The sequence below is a fragment of the Mustela putorius genome, unplaced genomic scaffold (genome assembly GCF_011764305.1).
Source record: "Mustela putorius furo isolate JIRA1106 unplaced genomic scaffold, ASM1176430v1.1 tig00000145_pilon_pilon_pilon, whole genome shotgun sequence".
Lineage (NCBI taxonomy): Eukaryota > Metazoa > Chordata > Mammalia > Carnivora > Mustelidae > Mustela > Mustela putorius.
Genome location: NW_025421294.1, coordinates 19940577 through 19958556, shown reverse-complemented (window position 1 = coordinate 19958556; position 17980 = coordinate 19940577). Strand labels below are relative to the sequence as shown.

General features: G+C 49.5%; 1 protein-coding gene across 1 annotated transcript; it reads right to left on the bottom strand.

The window, feature by feature from the left end:
• Positions 1 to 3010: 3010 nt before the first annotated feature.
• On the bottom strand, positions 3011 to 17698 carry PCDH12 (protocadherin 12). The gene is made up of 5 exons (XM_004744738.3): positions 17602 to 17698; positions 13867 to 17144; positions 10283 to 10380; positions 8170 to 8321; positions 3011 to 3867 (listed from the first exon to the last, which is right to left on the bottom strand). The coding sequence occupies exons 2-5, from the start codon at positions 16744 to 16746 to the stop codon at positions 3392 to 3394; spliced, it is 3606 nt and encodes a 1201-aa protein (XP_004744795.1). The 5' UTR covers positions 16747 to 17144; positions 17602 to 17698; the 3' UTR covers positions 3011 to 3391.
• Between the last annotated feature and the right edge of the window lie 282 nt (positions 17699 to 17980).

Sequence of the window (17980 nt, the reverse complement as noted above, 5' to 3'; positions counted from 1 at the left end):
AAAAAGTCCCTCTGCGCTTTCCAAATTAAGACGACATTTAACTGAGTGCTGGCTGGCTTGCCTGCTCCCTCAGTCTCCCAGGGGAGAGAGCCCATCTTGGTGAAAACTGTTCTGAGCATGTCCGAAGTCTCAGCTTTGACATCTGGGCTGATGCAAAGACGTTCAGCATGCCCCATTCTGTCAGCATCCCCCCTGTCACTCTCAGCCTATTGCTGGGAAAAGGCTGAGTGTCCCCAGACTAGGAGGGGGTTGCATGGGGCCGCAAGAGCGCTGACCTCATGTACATACGTCCCCATGCTGACTGGACATCAGTTGCCCTAGAACGGAAACTACTCTAGCCAGGTGTTCTCCAGGGTCTGTGGGCAAGGCAGAACCGAGGACCAACAGAGAGGATCACAGGGGTCCTCCATCTTCTGTAGGTCACAGACCCCTTTGACAATGTGGTGAAAGCACCGACTCCTTCCCATAGAAAAGTGGGCATCCTCCCAACTGTGCACGCAATTGAGCTGATTCTGGGATCCTGAAGGCAACCATGGACCCCAGCTCAGGAACTGTTGATATACTAAAAAGAATGTTAAGGGCACCCGAGTGGCTCAGTTGGCTAAGCGGCTGTCTTTGGCTCAGGTCATGAACCTAGGATCCGGGGATGGACACCTGAGTTGGGCTTCCTGCTCAGCGGGGAGCCAGCTTCTCCTTCTCTCTCTGCCCCCCCCCCCACCCCCGCTCATGCTCTCTCTGTCTCGCAAATAAATAAATACAATCTTTAAAAAAATAAAATAAAATCCTATGAATCCCAGATTCAGATCCTGGCCCTGCCACACACCTGTCATGACGGCTTAGTGCAAGGCAGATTTTTCAGTCTCGCCTTTTCCTTGGCGATAAAATGTTCTAGCTCCTTATGACTAAAATTGCCTGTGTTTGTGGAGATCGAGGCCTTGCCTTAAACCAGTGCAGCATAACCTTTCATAGGTCAGTATGTGCCTTAGAGAATCTGATAAGGATTTTCTATCCTCTGCCTAGAAAAATCTCTGTACACAATGATTCCCTAGTAATCATGAGGTCTAAGGACTACAGATTCAGGACTTCTGACCTAGAGTGAAGCAGTGATCCACGGTATCCAACAATCCAGCTGACAGCCATGCTTCCAGGTTTGTTTTTAATTAATTAATTCACTAGGTGCCAGGTTTCTTAGGTTGCCTCTTCCCTCATCTCTTCTCTCTACCCTCCCAACACCAGCCCTGTGTCAAAAATCCACTAGTAATTGAGGAGGGGGGTGGTGGCAGTCAACATTGTCTACTCCAGTTCTGTGGTTTTTAGACTTTTTCAAATAACGGAAACTTTTTTTTCTTTATAATGACATCTTAGCTAGAGCTCCAGTACAGATAAAAAGGGACTTTGAAACACTGATTTATTCATTTATCCGTCCATTCCTGCCTTCAACAAGTAAGTATGCATCAGGTGTTGCTTTGGGTCAGTCTCCTGGCTGGTCAGGCTGGTCTCAGTGCCTGCTGAGTCTCCCCTGGCCTCTCTCATTGGCTTGGGGAGCCCAACAGCTCGAAAATCACAGATCTTGGAAGGAAGTCACTGGCGCCTGAAGTGATGTAATCAGAGCCCCAGAGACTCTGCTCTTTAAGCCCTTAACTTTGGGGAGCCTCATTTTTATCATCTGTAACGTGGAATAACAGGATAATGGTGCCACATTGGATTCCAAGTTTACATGGCTTTCATTATCCTTGGTGAGGAGTATGATTGGCCCATTTCTTTGGACAATGAACATGAGTATTGGCCTCCAAGAGGGATGGAAGGAAGAGCACAGAGAGGAATTTTTGCCTTCAGTGTCAAGGACAGCCCTATGCTACTGAGAGGCCTGAATGGCTAACTGAATGACTGCTTGGAAATTTCCAGGAAAATTATAAGGCTGAGCCTTGGAAAAATATGGGCTATTTCTTTGCTCCCTCTTGCTCTGGAAGTTTTGCTGCTGTCAGTATCGATTTCATAGACCCCATTTGTACACTGTCTTCTAGGGCCTGAATTCATGGGCCCAAACCTGCTACGACAGAGGAAGGTTTACCCACAAATGCTGGGTCCATGAAGATGACTACTATACGTGAGGGGCTAATCGCTGGGAAAGGACAGGAGCCTGCAGAGGCCCAGGCCTGCGTCAGATCAGATCGAAGTCCCTCTTATTCTATGCTTGGAAATGCAGAGCCCTTCCGGCCTGAGCAGCTTTAGAAATGTTCAAGTGTTTCATGAGGGGAACACAGACAAGTTCACTACTGGCAAAAGATCACCTGTGGGGTCTTTTCCTTCCTTCTTCTTGGTTGGCAGTCTAGAATCAAGTTCAAGGGTACAGGTTTTGGTGTTGGTCAAGCCTAGTTCCAAGTCTTGGCTCTGCCTCTATTCTTTCTTTCTCTCTTTCTTTTTAAGATGTATTTATTTATTTTAGAGACAGAGAGTGAGAGAGTGTGCATGTGCTGGGGGAGGGACAGAGAGAGAGGGAAAGAAGCGACATCCTGCTGAGCAGGAGTAGCCTGACCTGGGCTTGATCTCATGACCCTGAAATCTTGACCTGAGCCAAAATCAAGAGTTAGACGCTTAACCAACTGACCCATTCAGGTGCCCCTCTGCCTCTACCCTTGATCTTGGGCAAGACCCTCTATTTCTCCAAACCTCCTGTCCTTGTCTGTGAAATGGGGATAACACCTCCCTCTCAGGGTTGTTGGAAAATTAAATTAAATCCTAGTGTAAAGCCTGGGGCCTGCTTCACATAAACATTCTATAAATAGTCATGCTTTTCTTAGCCCTAATTTTGCAGCCGAGAAGCAGATTATTTGATAATGTAGCAATAGAGAAGTGAGGTCAAGGGTCCACGTGTTCATCACTGTGTATTGACCTCTGTGTACCCATATGCCCTACTCATGTCCAGGTCCAGCTTACCTTCTTGCCAGGGAACAGGCAACAAGGAGCCCTCACCCTTCCCTCCCACTCTTGACAGGTGCACACAGGAGAATAAGCCAGCACTTTTCTTTTATTAGGAGGTCAGAGAGCTTCACCTGGTACCCCAGGATCCAGCCCCCACCCTTAAGTATATGATGAGGCCAGCTTTTCTTGCTTAGGACACTCCTTGGCATCTGTCCCACGGGGAGGACTGACCCTCCGTGCTCTACATGTGTTTTGCCTGCAAACACTCATTTCAGCCACAAATGTCTCCATCCTCCAAAAAATTCACAGGCAGAGTCAGCCCCTAACAAGGGGCTGCTCTGATCAGCCATCCATTAGTTGTGGGGCCCTTGCCTCCTCTGTGGGGCACCATCGGTCACCCTAAAGTTCTTGGGCCACCTCTGGACCTCGAGTTCAAAGATTCTAGAAAGCAGCTCATGTCCCAGCATCCTCAGGGCCTGGGCTCCCTGCTGTCCCCCAGGGCCCCTGGTTTCTGGATCCACAGGCCCCTGCTGCTGCTGCTGCTGCTGCTGCCAGTCCTGCCCCCGGCCCCCTTAATTCCCCCCGGACCCCCCTGTTCCTCCATGCCCGAGGCCCCGCTAGTGGCCAGGTCCAGACTGAGGGTCCTCCCGCAGACAGACAGCCGCCGCAGCACCTCGGAGGCGGCCTCCATGGGCACACCGGAGCGCTGTTCCAGCAGCATTTCCAACAGCGAGCTCATCTCCGAGACGAAGGTGCTGGCCAGCCGCGTGCCCGTCAGGCTCAGCTCCGGCCCCGGCGCCTTGCCGAACGTCTGGAAGGTCCTCGGCTCCTCCACGGCCGGAGTGTCCGGTGAGAACACGTTGTCGCGGTAGTTCGTGGTGATGGGCAAAGAGAGCCTCGCCATCCAGGCCGGGTCGGGGGCGCTCAGGCGGTCCAGGGCCAGGCCTGTGCGGGGAGGAGGGGAGCCAGTGAGGGCCCGCCCGGGGCAGGGCCAGGCAGCCCAGGGCGGGGCTGTGGGCCAGGGCTCCGGACAAAGGAGGGAAGGGAAATGGCGGGGGGACAGACAGGGAGCCCCGAGGGGGACGGGAAGGAAGAGGCCCTGACAGGGAAGCTTGTTGGGCAGGAAGGCTGCCGACTGAAGTACCCACAGGAGCTGAGTGGGGAGGAGGCAGGAGGAGGAAGGAGGCCTAGAATTAGAAATTGGCCCTTTTCTAAAGAATTTCCCGATCCTGCTGTATTTCAAGCTAGGTGTCTTCAGCCAGGCTTTTCACTCCCTCAGGCTGTGAGTAGCTGGAGCAGCTGCGGATGGAGGGGACACCCCTTTTCTTAGGCAGGGGTGGAGTTCCTGGCTTGGTGCTGCCCTCTGTTTGTATTCATAGTAATAGTGACCATTTATTAGGTTCTTCCCCACCAAGCAATTTATGGAATCCTCTTATTTAACCTCCGCATAAACCTTTGAAGGGAAGAGTGCTATTCCTTTTAACGAAGTTCCAAGAAGTTGAATCACCCATCCTACTAGACAACCAAACCCAGATTTGACCCCATATTTGATGACTTCAACCCCCATATGCCTGTACTATCCTACCCACTCTCTGAGTAGCTTCCCCCCCATTTCCCCCAGGGCGCTGAGGGTGTGCACCTGTGGCCTCTGGGTTCCCCAGGCCTGTGAAGGTTTGTCCAGTCACCATGCCCTAAACTCCCCACCTTTGCTTCTCAGGCCGCAGGAAACAGGCTTAGAGGCAGGCTGAGAAGGGGTTGTCTGCTAAGCACTGTCCCAGGAAAGGGAAGGGGAGCAGTGAGAAACTGTCCCCTAGATCCTTAATATCTCCATCACACTTTTCCTTTTCCCATCTCTTCAACAAAATCGCTATCTCAAAAAATTAGCCCTAGACCGGATGGTAGAGGCCAAGCCAAAGAAAGAAAGTCTGTATTATGGTTAAGAAACTGTGCCTTTAAAAAAAAAAAAACAAGCCCGGGGCGCCTGGGTGGCTCAGTGGGTTGGGCCGCTGCCTTCTGCTCAGGTCATGATCTCAGGGTCCTGGGATCGAGCCCCGCATCGGGCTCTTCGCTCAGTGGGGAGCCTGCTTCCTCCTCTCTCTCTCTGCCTGCCTCTCTGCCTACTTGTGATCTCTCTGTCAAATAAATAAATAAAATCTTAAAAAAAAAAAAAACAAAAAAACAAGCCCAACATACACTTTAGCATGTGTTTAATGTTTGCTTAAGGTGAGCTACTTTAGAATCTGTGCATATAATAAAAGACTAAAAGGAAGTATGTCAAATGTGAATCTGTGCATATAATAAAAGACTAAAAGGAAGTATGTCAAATGTTAACTGGAATTACCCCTGGACAGAAGTGATTTATTTTCTTCTCATTTACCTACATTTTTCTACCTTAACCAAATGTTACTATTGTAATTTGGGAATGTTATTCCAAAATACAGCTAATGACGGTTTATATTGATAAATGAGTCTCCATCATGCCTTGTCAGGGCAGAGTCTTGAAGGCTATGAGGCAGGGCAGGCGTCTTCCTACCTGGTCCAGCCACGCCTGGGACTTAGTGAGCATTTCTTGAATGACTCAGTGAACATAAATATTAACCCTGGGCATTTGGGGAATGTAAACCTTAGTTCCCTGAGCCTCAGGGGTAATAAGGTTGAAACTCTTTTGGCTACAGAATCAGGCCTTTGTACCAGGGTCAGAGAGCTTATGAAGCTTGGAATTAGAAAATCGCTAGAGTGTGTGAGAATAGCTGAAAAGCAATGGGGAGTCCACCTGGAGGCAGGTGGGTGCTGGGCAGGCCTGGGCTTGATTTCTCATCTCTGCCATTTATGACCAGTGTGACCTTGGGAAAATTGCTTAACCTCTCTGAGCCTCCTTCATCTCTCATAAAGTGGTGAAATAGTAATACTCATCTTGTCAGGATTCCATGAGCATTCACTGAGCTCATACAACCATTAAAATGTCCCCATCACATCATAAGATGGATGCATCCATGACCCCTGGGGTCAGCAAGCTCACCAAAAGCCCCTGGCAGTCCTGTCCTGTGAGCAGCACAGGTTTTTCTATCCCTGCTGCCCTCAGCATCCCCCCGCATCCTCCATGCCCTCTTTGCCATAGAGAAGCAGGACCATGTGGCAGCTGAGCCCACAGGTTCCAGCCCAGAGCTGGCTGGAACAGATGTAATGTGAGCCATAGAGGTCATTTTCAATTTTCTAGGAGGCAGGTTAAAAAAGTAAAAAGAAAAGGTAAAATCAAATTGTAAAACATTTTTAAACTTAATATCGTTTTATCATGTCATGAATATTTTTTAAATTAATGAGATTTTTTACATTCTTAAGTCTTCAAAGTCTGAAAGTGTGTTTTATATGTTTATCACATCTTTTTAAAAAAATAGTAAGGTATACTTTTTTTATGCTTTTTATTTTTATTAAGCAAACTCTATGCCCAATATGGGGCTTGAGAATGGATGATTTTTTTTTAAAGATTTTATTTATTTATTTGACAGAGAGAGATCACAAGTAGGCAGAGAGGCAGGCAGAGAGAGAGAGAGGAGGGGAAGCAGACTCCCTGCTGAACTGAGAGCCCGATGCGGGGCTTGATCCCAGGACCCTGGGATCATGACCTGAGCTGAAGGCAGAGGCTTTAAACCCACTGAGCCACCCAGGCGCCTGGATGATTTTATTTATATATATATTTTTCCTTTTTAAGTAATCTCTATGCCCAATGTGCAGCTTCAACTCACAAACCTGAGATCAGGGGTTGCATGCTTTGCGCACTGAGCTGGGCAGGGCCCCCCATCTATCACATCTTGACTGTAACTGCCATTTTCGTATGTGGCTAGTGGCTACTGTATTGGACCTCACAGCTATAGAGTCTAGACAGTGCTGTCCTATAGAACTTTCTATATGTGTGCTGTCCAAAGCAATATCTGCTAACCATATGGGGCTGATGAGTGCTTGAAATGTGACTGGTATGACTGAGGAACTGAATTTTTCATTTGACTTCATTTTAATTAGATTTAATTTTACTTACTTTTAATTTAGAGCCATATAGCCAATGTTAGTAACCATTTTCTGCACAACCTTGGGAAAATTATTAAACAAACTTGCCCCTCGGTTTTGCCTTTATGAGATGGTGATAATGAATAATTCCTATCTCATCAGATTTTCTCACGAGGAACATAGAACAGGGACTAGCGCATAGAAAGCTCTCAATAAATGTTAGCTCTGTTTTTTTAACCAAGGAAAAGGAAGCCCCTGCCATGCTTTCAATGTGTTTGCAGCCAGATGGAGCACATAGGATACCTCCAGTTGAGAAATGGATTATTAAACTAAAGAAACAGAACACCGCAGTGTAGGGATGGACAGAGTATGGTGTGTAACCCAAAGGAGGCTCACCAGTGTCCAGTTAGCACATTCTTTTTTAATTTTTTAAATTTTATTTTAATATTTTATTTTACTTTTTAAAAAGATTTTATTTATTTGAGAGAGAGACAGAGAGAGTTTGAGGAGTGGGGGAGGGGCAGAGGGACAGGGGGATAAGGGGGAAAGGCTTGATCCCAGGATCCTGAGATCATGACCTGAGCCAAAGTCAGATGCTTAACTGACTGAGCCACCCAGGTGCCCCAGCTAGCATATTCTTGAATTAAAGTCGATACTATGGACTTAACTGTGAAAATAAATTGTTTCTCTAGAAAATATTATTTTTATTTCAATTAGAAATGTTAACACATTAAAGAGTTGACTCAGTTCTCAGGATGGAAGGATATTTAAACCCACCAAAGAAACACAAATGGGTGGTTTAGGAAGTGGGGAGAGGTCTCCTGATGGCAGGCAGACCCAGACTGGTTCCCCATCAGTCCCTGATGAGCTAAGTGACTCTGGGCAGGCTGTGGTACTTCTCTTAGCCTCAGTTTGCTTATCTCTAAATTGGAGTTCATAACATCTACTTCCAAAGACTCTCTGGAAGCTTAACTGAGCTAATGTGTATAAGATACTTCCTAGTATCTGGCACACACCAAGAGCTCATTTACTATTCTTAGGATTTTTAAAATGGACAACCAAAGTAGAATCTGGTCTTTAAACAAATGAAGACTGTCTGAAGCGTTAGGGAAAGTAAAATTTTCCTGATATTCCTGCCCAGAAGGAGAATGTCTGTGTTCTCCTGTGGAGAAGGCTGATACCTAGACATGCTGGCGGGACCATGAGTACAGAAGCAGGCTCAGGGCAATCCTGAGGAGTCCCTACCTGTGTGTGGGTCCAACAGGCTTGATAGCTCTTCTTCTAGCAGCTGTTTCACAGAAAGGTCCTCTTCAGGATCCATGCACCCTTCCTCCTGGTCTGGTTCTGCCTGGCCACCAGCCCTGGCACCTGTGCCATCTGGGTCTGGGATTGTGCTCCTGTAAAGGAAGCCAGCCAGTTCACAAGGGAGGAAATTCACACACAGATTTATTCATTCCTGCTCATGAGCCTTCTTCTACTCATGCCAGCATTCATCCATCCACATAAGGAGGTGGATACACAGCCTGGCCTTCAGAGTCAGATCGACCTGGGTTACTTGGTCCCAGGCCTCCTGCCTACTTGGCCTCTGTTGCCTCATCCGTGAAATGGAGGTAATAAATAACACCCACCTCAAGGGGCAGGCAAAATGAGACAGTGTATGTAAAGAAAGTGGTACCCGGCCCCTTGTAAGCACTGAGCAAATAGAAGAAACAATGAATGCATTGATATCATTATTCACCATCATCCCTCCCATTCCTTCACAGTGCGCAGCCCAGAGTAGGAGTGTAGTAACTCAGCTTGAGATAACGCAGTCATCCGTCCTTCCACCCATCCATCCACCTCCATCCATCCGAGTATGAGCTCCAGTGAGAGCAGAAATTTTTGTCTGTCTCGTATCCTGGTCACCAGAGCTCAGAACAGGGCCTGGCACATAGTAGGTGCTTCATAAATACTTTGTGGACAAAGCGACTGAATGTTCCCTCCTTCCTATTTGAGGTCCAATCCCAGACCAGAATAGCAGGGCAGAAGAGGACGAAGCTGGGGTGAGGCCACAGAAAGCCACTGAGACTCTCCCTGACCCCTGTGGTCTCCATCCTGGCCCCTCCCTCCCACAGACCCTGCCTGCCCCCTGGAACAGGCCAGTTCCTGGGACTGCCTCAGTATGGGTAGCCAAGTCTGGCCCCACATTCCAGCAGGTGGGAGGGCTCCTTAAAGGGCTTTAAGGTCTGGGGTCCTTTCTGCTTTTTTTTTCTGTGATGGTTTCTGCCGTCATGAAGGGATCAGTAGGGAGACAGCAAGTTTGCAAGTGATGATGAAAACAACAAATGTTTATAAAGCAATCACTCTGAATCAGGCCTTTTGCTTTGCAAGGTATAGGCACCTTATCCTTAAACTTTTCATATCTATAAAGGAGTTCTCTTGTTATCATTCCTATGTTGTGAATAAGAAAACTAAGACTTGTGAAAATTATGCACCTTGCCCAAGATCCTGCAAAAATTCAAATCCAGGCTGATGTGGCTATGGAGTGTGTGCATTCACTGTTACTTTACTCTACCTCCCACCATATTTGCAAAAAGGAAGCTACGAGTTGGCAGGACAAGAGCACCGAACCTGGAGTCAGTGAGGTCCCCTGAGCTGGTCTTAGCTTGGCCACTCACTGGCTATGTGACCATGAACAAAGTCACTTTGGGAGGAAAGGATTTTAGCATCAGTTGTATACCTTCTATGTGCCAGTCACTGGGCTATGGGTTTAAAATACATTTGCTCATCAAATCCTTACCCCTTCTTGGCAAGGATGTGTGATGATCTCCAAGGATGTGTGATGATTACCATAAATACAGGTAAGAAACTGAGGCCCCAAGGATTTACCTGGCTTCCTCAAGTTGAGCATAGCTGGGTTGTACCAAAATACTTAGAGCCCCAGTTTCTACATCTGTAACAAAAAGGAGTTAGATTTGATGTCCTCTTGAGCTCTCTTTAATTCCAGGACTGCCCAAAAGAACACACCCACACACTCATGTCCTTAGCCAGGGAAACTTCATATTATGTTTAAGATTCAAGACAAAGAATGCTGAAACTTACACATTTAAAGCCCATAGCCTAGCACCTCTGCAATCAGGGGACAGATAGAGCCTCAGGGATGAAGTCATTTCCTTAGAGACTCTGGGTCCTGTAAAAACTATAAATACAGTTGCTCCGGGACCATGCTGCCTGGGATGGGGGGAAGGATGCTGTCCGCTGCTCTCCCAGGGGCCTGCTGTCTGGGATGTGCTCACCCTTCCTCAGATCACAGAGGCTCCAGGGGTGAAGGCAAGCCAGTGGGGGGCTTGAGAAGCCTGTGGGTCCATGTGTTGCTTACCTGCCGCCGCTGGGCTTGGCCAAGTACTTATTTCCCCGGTGGTTTGGTTTGGGCTGGAATTGGCCCTGATGCAGCAAGGACAGCAGCTGGGAGATTTGCTGCAAGACAGGAAAAATCTGTTGACTCCACACAATTCCGACCCAGCACACTTCCTTGCCGGATGTTTCCCTCAATGCCGGCGCTTTCTTTTTATAGTCTTTCCTCCAGCTTCAGATGTTTGTGTGATCAGATGGGGGATGGTGAATGGTGACGGAGGCAGGGAACTGTACAGGCAGGATCCTTGCTTTGTCATGACACCGCAGGACCTGGGAGTCTGAGGGCAAGAAGAGGGACCCCCTGGGCCCACCCCTCGTTCTCATTCTGAGTAACGTGCTCCCGCTGGAATCTGTGGGATGGGGCTGAAAAGGGCATTTCCTGACCATAAACTCATTCTTACTTTGATGAGGATTATCTTAAGGAGTTACTTCCCCACCTTCAGCGGTACTCAAACACTCAGCCAGTTTTGGCGGGGCCAGATGCAAGGCTCTGCTGTGGAGAAAGCAGAAGGCTATCATTCAATCATTCATTCAACAAGAGTGTGAATGAAAACAAGGCACTGCAGGCTGAAAGTCTGAAGGAGAGGGTGGAGGTTCAGGGAGGCTGTGGAATGGCTCGGTGGGGGTGGGGGGGCTGACCGAGATGTCAGGGCCAGACCCTGCAGGGCCTTCTGAAGGCGAAGGCAATACACCAAGTCTCAGGAGACTAAGTTCTAGTTCAAGGTCATTTCTAGTTTGTGTAATGTCAGGCAGGTTTTTAGACATGCTCATACCTCAGTTTCCTCGTCTCTAAGTTGGAGCTGAAAATACCCATCCAGCCTTCTTCACAGGGCAGTCAGGATTAATTCACGCAGCGGTATGAGAACTTAAAATGCTCAGAGAAAATGCTGTTTCTCTTAGAAAGACTGCCTCTGGCTCTTGGACCTACCAGGAGCCAGTCTTCCCTGAATCTTCCCTGTCTTCTCTGAGAAGGCCAGCTCAGCCTCTCTGGGCAGCTCAAGCTAGAAAGTGCCAACCTCAGAGGACAGTTGGAAGAGAGCTGGGGCCCAGTTGCCTGCCTCAAGGCAGATCACATCTCCTGACCCAGGCCCCAAAGCCCTCCTAATGTACCTGCCACTCTTCCAAGCGTTAGCTGGTAGTTCAGGGACACTCCCTGAGTGCCACGGCCTGAACATAGCGCGGTCATTCAGGGTCTCTTCATAGTCAAGAGTGTAGACACTGGAATCAGTCAGACTCAGATTCAAATCCTACATCTGCCCTGCCCCAATTCCCTCTGGATTTTTTTTTTTTTTTTTGAGAAATACCTTCAGCATTTTGAGCCTCAGTTTCCTCAGCAATAAAAAGGGAATAATATCAAGGTCCATGTGGGTTGCAGTATAAGGATCAAAAGAGTAAAAGTATATCTTTCATTTATTTATTTAAAAAAAATTTTTTTTCTAAGTAATCTCTGTGCTCACTGTGGGGCTCGAACCCATGACCCCAAGATCAAGAGCCAGCCAGGAGCCCATATGATTCATTTATTAATAGATCTTTTGACAAGCACTTAATAATTCTAGTGTGGTATATAATCTCATTTAATTCTTTTTTTTTTAAGATTTATTTATTTATTTATTTGACAGACAGAGATCACAAGTAGGCAGAGAGGCAGGCAGAGAGAGAGGAGGAAGCAGGCTTCCCGCCGAGCAGAGAGCCCAATGTGGGGCTCGATCCCAGGACTCTGGGATCATGTCCTGAGCCTAAGGCAGAGGTTTTAACCCACTGAGCCACCCAGGTGCCCCTCATTTAATTCTTATAATAACCCTAGGGAAAATATACTATCATACCCATTTTGCAGATGTGTAATATGAGGCTCAGAGGGGCTACACATTCAGTTAGTGGAAGGGCTAGAATTTAAACCCAGATCTGACTCACTGTGGCACTGTGCTGCTGGAAAGACATGAGCATTAGGCAAGCTGCCTCTTAACCTCACATTGATCTCAGCAGAGCACCCTTCTTTCCATCACCCCAGTGGGTTTACCCCCAGTGCCTGCTCTCTGCTGTCTCTGTTCAACAATAACCAGCACAGTGTTTGATTCAAAAAGCTCACTCAGTATCCATTTAAAGAATGAATGAATGAATGAATGAATGGCTCTGGGCAGCGTCTGGAGCTACAGAGGGCTCAGGGTAAGACTTCTAAGAGAGCCGTGGGGCTCTCCAGGTGGCTTCCTGGGGAGGATATGGGGGAAGGAAACTGTGTCCTTGCTCCACAGGAAACCTGAGTCGATTGCCTGGCCAAACACACATGTGTCTTGAGTGGGCAGCCTGGCACAGGGAAAATGTTTTCTTTTTAAACAAATTGTTTTAAATTTTATGTATTTATTTGACAGAGAAAGGCATAGCAAGAAAGGAACACAAACAGGGGGAGTGGGGGAGGGAGAAACAGGTTCTCTGCTGAGCAAGGAGCCCGATGTGTGACTGGATCCCAGGATCCTGGGATCATGACCTGAGCCAAAGGCAGACACTTAATGACTGAGCCACCCAGGCATCCTTGGCACGGGGAAAATTATCTTAAGTGCAGAGGAACAGAGGTGGGTGTGAGATCGGGTACTGTCCCTGAAAAAGATTTCCAATTTTTGTCTAGTAAATCCCAGGTCACTAGCTATTTTGTCCTTTGTTATGCCATTTAATCCTCAACCCCTGGGAGGCAGACACAGGGTAAATTTGGCATCATAACTGCCATTTGAAGAAAATGAGGCTCTAATATTGGACAGACTTGCCCAAGGTTGACCAGCTACTGAGTGCCTATACTGAAATGTAAACCCAGATCAGATTTCCAAGTTCTGAGACTTTTTTCCATTACCCCATGCCGTAGGCTTCACCATCACACTCTAGTCTCAGGCAAGTCAAATTCAGTCCCTGAGCCCAGAGTCAATGATGCCTGTGCTGGCCAGCTTCATAGGAAAGCTGCCCAGATGAGAAGAGGGCAGGAGGAGATGAAGAGCTTTGCGGAAGTCATTGTAACCATTTGCTGAGTGCTGACTGTGTGCCAGACATTATTCCAGGCCTTAAGTGCACTCATTTCATCTTCAAGCAAATTTAGGAGATGGGTGCTATTAACATAGATATCTTCAACAGAGAAGCTTGAGTAACATTCCTGTAGTTCACAGAGAGGAAGAGGTGGAGGCAGGATTTGAACTCAGGCGGCCTTATCCCAAAGCTTGTATTCTCAAATGTGCCTTTTGCTGTGTGTCTACTTGTGCCAGGCACATTGAGTACTTGCTTTATAGGAATTAACTGATCAAATCCTCAGGACCACTCTGCGAGGCAGATGCTCTTACCATCATCTCTGTTTTATAGACAGGGAAACGAAGGCTCAAAGACAATAAGTTGCCCAGGATCACACAGCTAGATTTTGTTAACCCTAGAGCTGTGCCCTCACCCACTGCCGCCAATGTACCATAAAGTCCCTGGAGAGCCTAAGGAACGAGTGTGACAAACATAAGGGTAATGGGGGTGTCTGATGTGGTGGTCCCAGGGTGACCACAGAAAGAGCTGCCCACACCCAGGTACCTGAACAGGAGGAGAATCCATCGTGAGCTCCTCGACGGGGTTCCGCTCTGCAAAAGCAGCCACAGAGAGCCGGACCAGACTCCGCAGGATCTGCCGGGGACCTGACTCTTTCTCGGGGGTCACTTTGCCATGGAGATTCGGCTGCCGCCTCAGGGTTGCAGAGGAGGCCGGTGGACTCAGTGGAGCCTCCTCGCTGCCTGGGTCTCCTGGAAGCCTCCCTGTGGGGCTGCCCGTAACCTTCGGGGGCCTTGAGCGTGGCTGTCCCATCACAGACTGGGGCTCAGGAAGGTTCAGGTTCTCCCGGGAGGCGTTCCTCTGCCTGGGATGGTTGAAAAGGAGGTTGACAGTATCTTGCAGCACCTCTCGGCTCTCAGCCTGTGCTCCCTGGTTGCCTTGGTTACGCAGGGTTCTGTACAGCGTTGGTGTGAGGTGAAAGGGGGCCTGCAGGCAGGGGTCCCAGCCCGCTTCCATCATCCCTTCCTGACCTGCTTCCTTGTGGGGCTGCCCCACTTCACCAGGCTCGTCTGGCTGGCCCCGGAGTACAGGCACAAGGTGGATATCTGCCTTCTGAATGTGTTTCTGGGGCCTCTTGGGCTGGTGGCGGTAGGTAGATTCAGCCTCCCGACAGTTGTAGGCCCTATTGTCCTTCTTCTCTGTCCTGCAGATGGACATAATCAGAGCCAAGATCAACCCAAAGATGGCCAACAGCACAACCAGGCAAATCACTGTCAGCACCGATGTGCTCAGAGTCCCAGGCTCCCGGGCCCGGTCCCTCAGGTGATCCACGCTGGTGACAAACAAGACCCTCAGCAGGGCTTGTGTCTGCAAGGAGGGGCTGCCACGGTCTTCCACCACTATCTCCAGCTCCCACTCACTCCCAATGAGGCTGCTGGCGTTGGTGATGTTGATGAACAGCTGGCCCAGGTGGGGGCTGAGGACAAAGAGACGGGCTTCATTCCCACGCCTAATGCTATAGAGGAGCTCTCCATTTGCCCCTGAGTCTGCATCTCTTGCTACAATGGCAACCAAAAGGAATGGCCTGGAACTGGGGGTTGCCAGTGGCAGTGTGTCAGCCCCTGCTGGTCCCAAGGCATTAGGAGTTTCAACAGGCACCAGAAGGTGGCCTGTGGAGGCATTGACGAGCACTGAGAGGCTGGCTTTTCCATCACTGAGTATAGGGTGGATCACCTCTGGGGTATTATCATTGACATCCAAGAGGCTGACCCACACAGAGACGCTGGATGCAAGTAGGGGCTGGCCCTTGTCCTCTGCAATCACGCGGAACTCAAAACTGGTCATCTGTTCATAGTCTAGTGACCTCTGGGCAGTGACATCTCCTGTGTCTGAGTCAATAGCTACCAAGTGAGAAACTGGGGAGTCCTGGATACGGTATGAGATTTGTCCATTTAGGCCCAAGTCTGCATCATGAGCCTTGACAGTAATGAGGTGAAGAGAAGGTAGGTTGTTCTCCCGAGTAGAGACCTCATACCTGCTCCTCTCAAACACAGGTGCGTTGTCATTGGCATCGCTGATCTGAATGCTGAGCTGTTTCTTGGCTGATAATGGCTGGAGTCCTTGGTCTTGAGCCAGCAGAGTGAGGGTATATTCGGGCCACTGCTCTCTGTCCAGTGTCGTGTTGGTTAATAGCATGTATGTATTGCCGTTAGTCCTTTTCAGCCTGAAATGGCCCAGTTCTTGGCTCAGCCAACAGTGGACCAGACCATTATTTCCTGAGTCCAAGTCATCTGCCATGACGAGAGCAATGAAACTATCCTTTGGAAGAGCCTCTGACACCAGAGATGGTTCAGACGCCCACGTGATGTGGATGCTTGGGGCATTGTCATTGACGTCCAGGACCTTGATGAGGACTTTGCAGTGGGCTGGGATGGGATTGGGACCTAAGTCCTTTGCCTGGACGTCCACCTCATAGGCAGGATTCTTTTCATAGTCTAGGCGTTGACGCAGAATCACCTGCCCCGTCTTTGCATCGATACTGAAGGTGTCCAAAACCTCTGGAGGCACATGTTTACTGAGGAAGAATTCCACCTCCCCATTGGGACCTTGGTCAGGGTCTGTGGCAGTCAAGTTTATGAGGAGAGTACCAGGAGCAGCATCTTCTTGGATTTCTAGTGCCAGGGAGCTCTCCGCAAACATAGGACTATTGTCATTGGAGTCCAGGACATTGACCTTGACCAAGCTGGTGCCTGACTTTGGGGGGCTCCCGCTGTCATAGGCAGTTAGCACCAGATCAAAAAATGAGTGGATTTCCCGGTCTAGCTCTTTCACCACTACGAGTTCTGCATGTTTGGTTTCATCTGGCCCCACGATGACATCCAGGGCAAAGTGCTCACTGGGAGACAGTGTGTATGAGTGCAAGGTGTTGGAGCCAGTATCTGGGTCCAGGGCTCTGTCCAGGGGGATCCGGGTGCGCAGAGAGGCACTCTCAGAGATTTCCAGCTCTTGCTCACCTTTGGGGAACTGTGGCTCATGGTCATTGATGTCCAGCACCTGGATCTCCACATGGATCAGAGCCAAGTCCCCTGTGGCAAGCACGTCAAAGGAAACCAGGCAGGGGTCCTGCTGCCGGCAGAGCTGTTCCCGGTCCAGCCGGCTCCCCGTGCTAAGCAGGCCGTCCTCAGGGTCCACCTGGATGGGGAGTGCCTGAGACAGCTGCAGGACCTGGAAGGCAGTCTTCATCTGCCCACGCCCCTCCTCCCAGCCCAGTTCCTGGGACAGCTTCCCTATCACCGTCCCAGACGGCACCTCTTCTGCCACTTGGTATTTCACAGTGAGAGTGGCCACTTCCTGACCATGCCCTGGAGGGAAAAAGTAGCCACCTGGCCCCAAAAGCCCCAGCAGAAGTGGCAGAAGTCGCATCATGCTTACCGCCAGAATGGGCTAGACTCAGAAACCACTACAGTCCTTCAAAGGCTAGGCAAGTCCTCCACGCTTTCCCGAGGGGCCTGATTAGCCCCGTTCTCCTGCCCCCAGACCTGCTGTCACAGCCTCGTCCCATAATTAGATGATGATGGAAGTAGCAGGATTCCCAGGCAAGGCCATTTTCATCTGAAGAGATATCAGAGGTCCAAGCACTGACGAAGTGAAATTGCCAAGGGGCACCCTGCACAGGGGCACCCGCGGGTCCCCTTCAGTAAATGATGGGCAAAAGCCAGTCCAAGAGGGACTTGACCCAGTAAAGCAGGATGTGGGGATCCGACTTCCAAACAGTTGCTGGGCTGGGGAAATGGAGAAGCAGCTTTTTCCTATGGAAACCCCACCTACAGGAAAAGGGAGGGCTGTAAGTTTCAGTGCCAATTAGAGAAAGAGGGCTTCCCGTGAAGCCCAAGGGGCCTGCGGTGGAGGAGGATGGGCTGCAGCTCCGGGACAGGGCAACAAGGTGCTATCCACGCAAGGTGGCCCCTGAGGGAAAGGGAGCCACTGTGTAGGCAAGTGTACAAAGAGCCTGAGACCCTGCCTACCCCAGTACCCCTCCTGGGTGTGTCATGCTCTTTTCCACTGCTCTCTTTTTTTCCTTCATATCCCCATGATTCCTCCCCCAATCCAGTCTTCTCTCCACACTCACCTACCTCTAAGTCCTGACTCTTCCCTGATCATCCATTTTTGTCTCTTGGGAAGCAGCTATGATCAAGAGCGTGGCCATCAGAGCCAAACTGCTTAGGTTCAGATTCTGACTCTGCAATTTACCAGCTGGGTCGTGTGGGACAAGTCACTTACCCTCTCTGGGCGTCCTCCACTTCATCCTTAGAGTGTGGATGGGAATAAGCATAGTAGCCCTCACAGCAGGAAATTGTGAGGACAAATGAAATGATGCATGAAGGGCTGGGTCCTGGCTCAGAGGACAGGCAATGACGTTTTGCGAGTGGTAGCGAGTGGTAGGTGTTTAGAATGGAATAGCTAGTCTCAGCTTGTAGCTCTGGCCCTTGCACTGGCCCCAGGGCTGTCCCTGCTCACAAGGACCCACGAGGGTGCCTATGGCCTTGGCTCCTGAAGCCCTGGGATCTCTCTGACCTGACTGTGTGGCTTCCCTCCCCCTTCCCTTCCTGCTCTCCAGCCTGGAAGCCCATTGTTCTCTGCATCTGGTCCAGCCTGAGTC